This window comes from Atta cephalotes (assembly GCF_000143395.1).
Source record: "Atta cephalotes unplaced genomic scaffold scaffold00021, whole genome shotgun sequence".
Lineage (NCBI taxonomy): Eukaryota > Metazoa > Arthropoda > Insecta > Hymenoptera > Formicidae > Atta > Atta cephalotes.
In genome coordinates this window covers 4,862,422-4,873,756 of record NW_012130085.1, presented here as the reverse complement: position 1 = coordinate 4,873,756, position 11,335 = coordinate 4,862,422, and the positions used below count along the sequence as shown (strand labels likewise).

The window sequence follows — 11,335 nt, the reverse complement described above, 5'->3', positions numbered from 1 at the left end:
ACTAACTAACTAACTAACTAACTAACTAACTACTAACTAACTACTACAACACACACACACACACACACACACACACACACACACACACACACACACACACACACACACACACACACACACACACACACACACACACACACACACACACACACACACACACACACACACACACACACACACACACACTCTATTGTTAAATTTCATATTACAAATGTATAGTACTTATACGCATTTCTGGTCTACTGTTGCATAAATTAAAACTGTCTACTTACAGAATTGTATTCCATCTAAAAACAAATAGTAAATTTTGTAAATTATATTCATATATTTTTAAAATAATTTACAATGTATGGTTTGTACACATTGAATATAACTATTCTTTAAGCTATAACATATTAGAAATTCAAATGACATATATGTTAAATGTATCAAAATTTAAATGTGTTACATAATAGACATATGAATACATGTTCTAAATATATTAAGACAAAAATACAAAGACTTTCTTAAAATAAAATGTTCTATATATGACATTTCTACTGATATTGTTCAACATCATAATCATTACATTCATTGTATAATAAATTAATTTAAAAAAAAAAATAACTTTGCATATCACTAATCACGTTATCATAACATATTTCATCATTATTTTGTGCAGACTTTTCTATAAAAGAATGGGTGTTCATACACGAATTGATTTTTAATGTATAATATTAGAGTAAGTCCTGAAATCATGAAAATAAAATATGTATATAAACAAAGTTTGTAATAGATATATACTTATAAGATATATATTTATAAGATATATTCAAGTAAAAGTCTGTAATAATTTTTATAAAACAAAATTAACTTTCTTGGAGTAACAATTTTCTCTAAAAAAATTTAAATTGTCAAATAGAATCCATTTTTGTTTTGTAAATTTTCCTGTCCCACTTCTTGTTTTATTTTCTCGTAGTTGCCTCTCTTTACGAAGACATATTCAATGTGCTTGACAATCTGAGACTATATAATACATAAAATATTGTCATCATCATCATTCATAAATTGTAATATTAGATATTTATACATAACATTATACATAATATTAGACATTTCAGAAAAAAATATTTTTAATAAAAAGAGTATAAATAAATATCTGATCTGAATGTTAATTTGCTTTTGATATTAATACATATGCTAGCAAAAGACATTAATTGATTTAAGTAAATATGTAATTGATTTAAGTAAATATGTAATTGATTTAAGTAAATATGTAATTAGAATTATTTAAATAATTTATTTATATTAAACAGTAAGTTAATAAAGTATATTAAAAAGTAATATTTAATATATGTACTTAGTTATTGGAAAAAATTATTTAAAAACATATTCAGTTAAATTGTGCATATTTAAAATTCCTAAAATAGAAGCCATCTCTCATGCATTTTCTTTCATGAGTATCTCAAAATTCTTTAATCTTTTTATCATAAAGAAATGGCTTAGATTGAATCAAATCTATTAAAAGCTCATCTCCATATTTTTGATCTTGCGTTTGATCAAGTGTTCTGTATCAAAATCGTCATTTTTGAAAATGCTATCCTGCAATGAATCGTGAAATTTTCTTTTCTAGCAATAATCATGTCTTTTAAACTGAAATTTGCCAAAACTAAATTCATGAATGAAAATATAATCTTAAAAAACAATTAGTCAAAAAGGCATAGAAAACAGGCAATAAAATTCCAACACGTCGGAAAATTGTTTCCATTCCCTGTGCCACATTTCTTGTCTCATGAACTTCATGCATCTTTAGTGGTATGTTTGTATTAGGTTTGTAGTATAGGTTGTGAATCAAACTTATATTCCGGAGTTTTCATTGGACGATGCGTAATTCCCTGTTCCTTGCTTATTGCATGTGCCTATTATATTTAAAGGTGCGTTCCATTTCTTGCATGAAGCGCATGAGTATTTAATGCATAGCATGGAGTTAATGCATAGCAGGGTACGTTTTGTTTCTCTAATATACTCCATGCGGTTTTAGTAACGGAACGGATTCGCAGTGAATTCATGCAGTAAACATGGACGACAATTTAAAATTGACTGAATTACAAATGCATTCAATAATTACTGTCTTTTTTGATAAAAAAAAGATTTATATTTTTCGAGCAGCACTTATAATCTTATTTTGCAGAAAACAAAAAATAAAATGTATTACCAAAATGTCCAAAAAGGATGTTTAATACCTATTTCTAAAATATTAGAAATTTAACAAAAATTTTACAGAGTATTCTTACATATTAGGTGCGGGAAAAAGTTCGTGGCGTTTTTCCCATTAGATGGCATTAAAAAAACGCCACAAACTTTTTCCCACACCTAATATGTTCAGACACTTATAACAAAATCCAAAATTGATTCACTGTGAAGCAACTTAAAGTATATTATTATATAAGAGTTTAAAATATAAGGATTTTAAGATCAGATTTGAGATACTGTCAAAAATTTTTCATTTTTTCAGAAATAATTAGCAATAGAAATTCAAAAGTACATTTCTGCATTTTAGTTATGAGTAAATAATAACATTCTATATACAATCTTTATTATTCAAACCATATGAAAACATATATTCATCAAAATCAAATTTCAGGAACTTTTTGTTACAATACGTACAAAACATTCTTAAAGTCCGTTATTTTTATTTTCTTCTATCTATTTTATAAGGATATGACTAATGTAAACTAACCTCTATCATACTATTTTATATTAAGGAATTTAAACGATATGAAAAATAGCAGTAATATATCAATATATTAATTTTTCAGTATTATATAAATCAGGGATTAAAAGCCGATATTCTATAGCGATATACGCAAAACCGAGATCTAAATATCAGTATTGAATGTTAAATACCGGTATTCAATCGAAATTTTCATAATATCAGTATATGCATAATTTTTCGGAATACCAGAATATTATACGTATATATATTATATAATATATGTATATATGAAATAAATTAAATTAAAAAATTTTTTGGGTATTCTGAGCATCCTACTTACGCGTCTTTAACCCTTACGATTTTAAGTACACTCGCCCCAGCAGAATCACCCATGATTTCAGTTTCGCGCTAAAATATGTTGAATGCATAAGCTACATGAACTGCCTCAGCTCGAGAGATGAGGCACTTCATACGGTCTCATGCACCGGAAGAGGCGGGGTCATGCAATTAATGGTAGGTTGAATCATGCATGCAGCGAGTGTGCATGAAGAGAAACGGAACGAACTTCTATGCTTCTATGTGCATCATGCAAGAAACGGAATGCACTCTAAGTCTTAAGAGGAGTTTTGCGATTCGAACGCCGCCTACCGAGCATCACCAATGCCAATTCAAAAACCTAATTTTGATCACACTTTTAAAGCCTAGTTCGGCCTCTTATTCTCTATACTCCATGGTTGATAATCAAACTGACGATAACACTCTGAAATCACAATTTTAAAAAAAAGTCGAGTATTATTGTGTTCTAAATGCATAAATACGTCTATTAAACTAATAAATTATAAAATTAGTACAATATTATCAGTTTTTAACTCTCTTAATCACTTCAACATTCACAAAGACGTGAACTCCTGTAAGGATGTCTTTAATAACATCTCGTCAGTGGCCAAACTCTCCTTTAAGAGTCTCTAGATATATCTAGAACTTTACTTGGCACTTGATTGGTGAGATTGGTCACCGTATGCATTCGCTGCAGCTCATGTAATATGAACGGTGACAGATATGCCTTAACACCTAAAATTGTAGGAGTATTAGGCCATATTCAAAGCACATTCTCCGTTTATAGATATTCATAAATCATCTAATTATGTTCCAATACTTGTACAATTTCAGGTGTTAAGGTACATTGTTACTATCTGTATAATTCATTACCATCTGTACATTCAGCTTAATACAACATAAGATATCCAGTATCCAATAGAATTTAACTAGCATACAAGTTTGTTAAAAAATTACCTTATGATTATTTTCAATCGTAATGAATTATTTCTCTTCAACCAAAAAATGCTAATTATCAGGAAATAATATAAAACTATTTTATCTGATAGATTTTTATTACAAGATTTCAACAAGGGGAGAAAGAATACAAAAACATACATACACTGACGAGATACTACTAAAAACAGCCGAAAATAAAATACTTAATAATACCCGATTTTTAATTAAAACTGTATTTTTAATATATTATTTGAGTTTGATTAGCAATAGATAACTATGGAGAAAAATTGTAATTTTTCGACACATGCAAGATATTATAGTATTAAAAGTATGTGTACCTATTTATACAACATTGACATAATAAAAAATCATAAATTCAATATTATCCAAATAATTTATGTTAATAATTGCAAATTTTTATAAATTGTCATAAAAATTTGATCAAAGCCAATCTTTAAAAGTATCCTATCAGTGATATACATCATCTTTTTCTTCTCACACACGAATATAACTATATATATATATATATAAATGTATAAAAATAATAAAATCCTATAAGTATAATTTATTATATTACATTAAAGTAGTTATCGTCTGTCATAATATATTATCGCATCGTAATTACTACTTCAATGAGATAACTTTCTCAATATGATTCTTAAGAGTCTCTAATTGATGCATTGTCTCAGGATCTAGTGGAGGAATATTTGACATGCGCAATCCTTCTTGTGGTAATAAGGACATTACATTACCATTACTCAAAGGTACATTGATATTAGCAGTTTTTTCCTCGACGACAGCAGAGACCAAGAGTGGACTGCCTTGCATACTAAGAACCATTTCTCCTTGACGCGGACGCCTTAATACGTTCAATGGTGTGTTAGGCTTGACTTTTGGTGTAACGACATTATATACATTGTTTACAGGCTTCAGCATTGCTGGTGTCTGAAAATTACTGCTTAGTAAAGACTTTCAGATAGTCCTTGCATTTGAACTTACCATTGTCTGATTAATTTCACTGAGTTTGGCTTTGCTTGCTCTAGTTGAACGTGTTCTCTTGGCTGGTGTTGCTTTAGTCAGTGCTTTAGCGACTCGCGATGTACTGCCTACGCTAGTACCTCCAGTCGCATATCCATCGTCAGATGCAGCGGTACGTTTAGTAGCTTTCCCTTTTCTCACTTTAGGAATGGCGGGTGGTTGCATATGAAGATCTTTGACTGATGAACTTACCTCATCGTTAAAGTTTTCTTTCTCATTGTCATGATCATGCCTGTCTATTAACTCGCCCAATTTCATTTGACGAATGTCTTTTGGTAAGCGGGAAATTATAACATCGATACAAGTCACGTAGGTCTTTAAATCCGCCATTGCATCGCGTTCCATCTTGGCGATAGAGAGCTGTGTGCGTTTCTCAAAGGTCTTTACCGCCGCATCGCGTTCCTTCATCGAGTTACTCGTCGCTTTGTTGCGCTTGGTTCTTGGCATTTTGATGCACGTTACGTCAATGTACGTCAATAAATCTCTCGTACGTGTGATGCGTTGAAAAATTATTCTCCTTCTTTCTCTTCTTCTTTAGTGGCTAATTTTTAACAAATATAACCCGGCTAAGATAAGCGACCGTTACCAGCTCAATTCAATTTATTTACCGATAATGACCGCGACAAGCATCGACTAGGCGCGCCGCGCGCGGATCGTGAACAAGACCATTCTCCCTCCCTCTTAAAAAGATGCAGACAATTTTCAGCGCCACCATTAGTCACTCGCCCAATTGCGGATTCTGTAAACGTTTTATCGACAATTGTCACTAATTTGTTGTTAACTAATGACAGCCAATGACAGTCGCGCTTTCTTCCAAGATTGTCCTGTCATTGACTGTCGCTAGTTTCCGATAACGACAATCATCGAGAAGACGTTTAGGCCAGAATCAGAATATGCATTGAAGATTAAGATTAAAAATTAAAGATTAAAATTTCATCAATGAGGACAAAGAAATTTTGGCTGCTTTTGTTCTGATTGGTCAATCTTCAATCTCATTCTTCAATACGTAGTCTGATTCCGGCCTTAGAGAATCCCGCTATAAAAGTGGCGAATTAAAATGAAACTTTCGGTAAACCAAGATACAAACTTCAAATGTTTCTCGAGGTGATAGAAGTGATAGTTGCCTATTTATTAGAGAGATCAAGTTCAATTACCCGCAATGAGCACTAATTCTTCTCAAAATCATATTTCGGATTACAAACGAAACGAACAACAGGAAATGCTGGTCGCCCCACCGTTAGATTTATCGTTTAAAAAAGCTATCACCATGGACGGTACATAAATTAAAGGAATGTCATTTTTTAATTTATTATTTTGCGAGTTGATAGCGTATATTGACAATTTTTTATCGCAAACTCTTATGAGCATTAATAACTCATTCACAGAAAAATCTCTTGGTTTTTCTTTTAATAGATTTGATGGAGAAACGTGCACAAGTAATACGTACCGGAAAAGCTCCGATAAGAACACTTAAGGATCGTTACATAACCAGTACGTTGTGGCTGAGCAATAATCTACTGAGCTCAATGGAAGGTCTTCAACGTCTCGCGGATAGAGTTCTTGATAATCCTGTGTATCTCAGTTGGTTGGATTTATCTTTCAATGAAATAAACGAGATTGGAGAAGAAATAGAGAAATTTACAAATTTGAAGATTCTCTACTTGCACGGCAATAAAATCGCAAATATTACAGATATTTTAAAGCTCAGGAAGTTACAAAATCTTAGGTCATTAACGTTACATGGTAATCCGATAGAAGACATTCCTTGCTACAGGGGTTATATCGTACATCTGCTCCCACAGTTACTCGTCTTAGATTTCTCGCCAGTGATTGCTGCTGAAAAAAAAAAAGGCGCTGCCCATAAGATTTTTTAAAATGATACAACAACCTGGGATACGAATATAAAATTTATTTTTATACCATTGAATGCTCTTTTTTTGATATACACTTTCCCCTAATATTTTTATAACTTTTTTGTAACATTGTATACCATGTTACTTATTACTGGAGATATGGCAACTTTACATGAAACATAATTACATATGAAATTAATATTCTTCTAAAAACGATATCTAATTGTTGAAATTTAATCTTATAGTAAATAATGATAAGCGATCAAGAAAGATGCTTGTAATTTTTGTGGAATCATAAACATTGATATTCTTTGTGCCTATCAAACATATTTGTTTATAGATCTCTGTCAGATATTATAAAAATTTATAAAAGAAGTACATGTTAATATATAGAATATTAAATATATTTTGTTTTTTCCAGATAAATTTCTACGAACTCATGCAAAATATAAAAAATGCTTTACATATTTTAGTATTTAAAAAAAATTACAACCTTTATCGACCTCATTTAATAATTTTTAATATAAATTATATTCCTATATATAAATAATGAAAATGTTAAATTAGCTTGTGAAAAAGCAATGTATGTATACATTACTGGTAGCAACTATGCGAAATTCAATCATTTCGATAATCTCGAAAAACCAAGTATTAATTTTTTGAAATATATTAAAAGAATTACAGTAGGCCTGATAAAGTTCTGCTGTATATTGTAAATTTATTACAATAGTGATATTTAAATTATGGCTACTTTACATTGTGCACTTGATACAGATACTAACTAGTAACTTTCTATCAAATTATTTTAATTTCAACGATGTATTCAATGCACTAAATTGATACAATATGTATCAAAATGATTAATTAAATACACATATCATGTATATGTTTATATGTATCGCCGAAATTAAGACAATTCAATATAAAGTTACTAGTTAGTACCCGTATTAAATGCATGATGTAAACTAAACCTATGATATCTCACAACATAATGTAAAAGTGCTGCCTACACATTAATATTTAGTGTAATCGTCTACTACGTTTATTACGATGTTTGCTTGATTTTTCCAAATCCCTATCCCGAGATCGACTTCGTGATCTATAACTACGCGATCTTCGTGATGACTTGTGGCTACCTGATCGTCTTCGTTGAGTCTTTTTGGGTTTGCCAGATCTACTATGACTGTGACTTCGGGATCTACTTCTGCTATGCCTTTTTCGCTTATTTGAATACTTTGTTTCTTCGCCTCGTGATGGGGAAGTACTTGGAGATTTTGAGCGTCTGAAATACATAAAAAAATATTTAAAAATGTATCAATGACAAGGTTTTTTTTCAATTATAAACATTCCATGTTGTAAAATTCATATAAAATTTTATGAACAATAATATATTACTCGCATTGTTGATTTTTACAAATCAAATTAGAAAAAGATAGCATGAACTCTTATTGTAACAATGTATGTCACATGTATAATTACATGAAGAAAGTACACTATTAGTAGTATATCAATCTTTATTATATATCAATATTTATTAGAAGTATATCAATCTCGACATAATTATCCTACACCATGTATGATATATACACCTTTAAAAATAATTTATAGTGCATTTTTTATGCATTTATCTTAATAATTTAAAAGTCAATTTAGGCTCTAATGAATGAATTAATAAAATGTCTTTAATTGAGCCAACATAAGAAGTCACATGTAAAAATTATTACAATCTATACAATTGACATTAAAAAATTACACAATGTTTCGATCTTAGATTTGAATACTTTTCAGTACGATGATAATTTAATTATTTGTAACTACTTTCATCTCATCAATAATCTTACAAAGTTATCATTTAACGTTAATGTTCTTATTAGGTGCATTCCGATATTTACTGCCAGTGCTGAAACTATACAATATATGTTACGTACGCTGTATATTTTCAGCACTGACAGTGAATATTGGAACGTATCCATTATTTAGGCGAAATGTTAAATTGTGATGCTGTCACAAATGTCATATCATATGTCCGTTTCGATGCATTACATTGCCAAATTTAATGAATATGATATGTGATGTATGAGATATGAATCATTTCGCTTATTATGGATTGAATATATTTATTTGTTGTTTTTACTCGAGTGAAAACATTATCATACACACCTGGGTGATTTCGTTCTTTCGGGGGCTGCATGTGTGCCGCTGCGACTGATAAATCCACCCCAGGCGTTGTGATGTTTTGGCAACGGTGGACTCGGTGTATGTCCATCAACGTCTCCACCACGTGCCTTGGTTCTGGCCTCTTCATACTGACGTCGCAATTCCTCGACTCGTTTTTCCAATTGTTCGGGTCGTACACGCGGTCGTGAGTAAAGACGCAGTATACGTCGACATACGTCTCTGATTGCATATTCGCTGACTCTAAACACCGAAAACCAAGCGGGTGTCGTTGGTAGAGGCAGCTGCAATTGACGAGCGGCTAAATAAATACACGCACAAGCCACTGTTTCTGGCTGATAACGCAAAAACACGTCAGAACGCAATGAGTCATTCATATAATTCCAGCTTTGCTGCATTAGCGTGCGATTCTTCTCATATCCCAACACTTGCAAATACATGACTATAATTTTGTGAGGATGTTTTACATGAACGCAGAAACCTAGTTCTTTCAACACTCTTCTTTCTGACTTGATGACTTGATTCTTTAAAGCCACATAATTCTGATCGAGAATTACAGGTTGTATTGCTCTGAAATAAATAACAAAAATGAATTCTTTTAATTCTTTCTGTTTCTTAATTTTATAATTAAGATCATAAAATGGTTTTATAAAACCAAAATAATGAAGCAACTTACTTTTGACTGGATACTTGTTTTATGTGATTAAAAACGTTAATGACATCCCTGATACGCCTAGGTGCCTCCTCAATTTTGCTGGCTAAGCAGATGCAACCCATTGCAGTTGTTTCCATATTGTGTCTAACTAAAGATTTGCTATAATAAAATCGTTGGAATATTACTTGTCCTGTAGCCATTGCAACCTACGCAAATAAATGTAAAGACCAAAAGGACGATTAAACCATGACATTCTGTAACAAAATTTGTAATATATCAACAATATTTAACCCTTTAGGGACACAAGCAGAGATATTATTCCATTGCCACACTTTGATTTTGCTGTACGACTCATGTCGACATATATCCAGCGTACACGTCATCATTCTCATCTACATTAGCCACTCTGGAAATCCAGACTCTGGAAATACATACACCTTAAGCTATTTTTGTCAGTTTTGTACTAATTGTAAGTGAACATATAGTTCTGTCCGCAAAGGGTTAAAGTAATAGCAATAGCAAAGTTTTTCATATAAAAAAAGTAGATTATATATATATATATATACACACATATATATATATATATATATGTGTATGTGTGTATGTATGTATGTATATGTGTGTATATGTGTGTATATGTGTGTATGTGTGTGTGTGTGTGTGTGTGTGTGTGTGTGTGTGTGTGTGTGTGTGTATGTATACCAAAAACGATATATTTATAAATAAAATATAATAAAATTATCTTAAATGTTTTATTAAACAAAATAATATTCAGTGTAAATATTGAATTTATAGGATTTAGCAAAATCTATGATTCAAATACTTTTTTAATACAATGTACATATATTGTTTCAATAATATTAATTTGTGTGTGTATGTGTATGTGTGTGTATATGTGTGTATATGTGTGTGTATGTGTAAAGCTTTACTTGTAAAAAATTAAACATATATGTAAATTAATTAAACAAGTGTATAATTAAATTACAATTTAAATTGAAAAAATTTAGTAATGGTAATCGTATGTACATGTTCAAAAATTAAATATACAAAATTGAAATAACAATTAATTAATGCAAAGACACTTGTTTAAGGAAATAGATCACATTTTGAGACAAGATTTTCTAAAACATTGAGGTTAGGAAAATTCGAAATAGATTCCGATTATTGGCATGAAAACCCACCTGCGGTAATTTTAAGAGGATACCAGCTGTCTGTATAAGTTCGCATCCCAGTATCCGCAAGTCCGTTTCGGTTTCTGCATCAAGACCATCCAAATGCGACGGAGTGGAGTTGAACTTTTCCTCAGGCAGGAGACAATTTTGCAACGTCAACACGATCTTGCCGTAGAGTTTCGTGTTCGATGCGTTTGTACCTTTCGCCATCGAGTTTGTACCTTTCGCCATGGAGTTTTCTTTCGCGTTCATCTCGAAATTGCTCGTTAATTCAAAGAAAATCTTGACAAACTACAAAAATTGCAGTAGCACGATCAAACAAGATTCTCGACGCGATGTAACACGTTACATCGTAACCTACCTGTATAACAATGCCATTGTTGCGCTTGCGCGCCGACCCCAGGCAGTGAACTAATTTCTTAACCGAGGATTTAAATCGAATCAGAATGTAAAAACCAACTACTGTCGAGTA

At 31.2% G+C, this 11,335-nt stretch overlaps 3 protein-coding genes across 3 annotated transcripts; 1 reads left to right on the top strand and 2 right to left on the bottom strand.

Moving 5' to 3' along the window:
• Positions 1-4,594: 4,594 nt before the first annotated feature.
• Positions 4,595-5,455, bottom strand: LOC105619430 (borealin). Its single transcript, XM_012200950.1, has 2 exons — positions 4,970-5,455; positions 4,595-4,915 (listed from the first exon to the last, which is right to left on the bottom strand). The coding sequence occupies exons 1-2, from the start codon at positions 5,453-5,455 to the stop codon at positions 4,595-4,597; spliced, it is 807 nt and encodes a 268-aa protein (XP_012056340.1).
• A 712-nt stretch (positions 5,456-6,167) lies between these two features.
• Positions 6,168-6,882, top strand: LOC105619429 (leucine-rich repeat-containing protein 51-like). The gene is made up of 2 exons (XM_012200949.1): positions 6,168-6,282; positions 6,422-6,882. The coding sequence occupies exons 1-2, from the start codon at positions 6,168-6,170 to the stop codon at positions 6,880-6,882; spliced, it is 576 nt and encodes a 191-aa protein (XP_012056339.1).
• Positions 6,883-7,881: 999 nt separating this feature from the next.
• LOC105619427 (cyclin-L1) lies at positions 7,882-11,115 on the bottom strand. Its single transcript, XM_012200948.1, has 4 exons — positions 10,873-11,115; positions 9,713-9,897; positions 9,022-9,606; positions 7,882-8,143 (listed from the first exon to the last, which is right to left on the bottom strand). The coding sequence occupies exons 1-4, from the start codon at positions 11,113-11,115 to the stop codon at positions 7,882-7,884; spliced, it is 1,275 nt and encodes a 424-aa protein (XP_012056338.1).
• Positions 11,116-11,335: the final 220 nt, after the last annotated feature.

Excerpts from the sequence above, each read along its gene's own strand:
- LOC105619430 (XM_012200950.1), bottom strand. The coding sequence starts at position 5,455 with ATGCCAAGAACCAAGCGCAACAAAGCGACGAGTAACTCGATGAAGGAA. Across the intron at positions 4,916-4,969 it reads GTGAAATTAATCAGACAATG|ACACCAGCAATGCTGAAGCC; the intron begins GTAAGTTCAAAT and ends AGTAATTTTCAG.
- LOC105619427 (XM_012200948.1), bottom strand. The coding sequence starts at position 11,115 with ATGAACGCGAAAGAAAACTCCATGGCGAAAGGTACAAACTCGATGGCG. Across the intron at positions 9,898-10,872 it reads TCCTCTTAAAATTACCGCAG|GTTGCAATGGCTACAGGACA; the intron begins GTGGGTTTTCAT and ends TTATTTGCGTAG. Across the intron at positions 8,144-9,021 it reads GAAAGAACGAAATCACCCAG|ACGCTCAAAATCTCCAAGTA; the intron begins GTGTGTATGATA and ends TATGTATTTCAG.
- LOC105619429 (XM_012200949.1), top strand. The coding sequence starts at position 6,168 with ATGAGCACTAATTCTTCTCAAAATCATATTTCGGATTACAAACGAAAC. Across the intron at positions 6,283-6,421 it reads AAAAGCTATCACCATGGACG|ATTTGATGGAGAAACGTGCA; the intron begins GTACATAAATTA and ends TTCTTTTAATAG.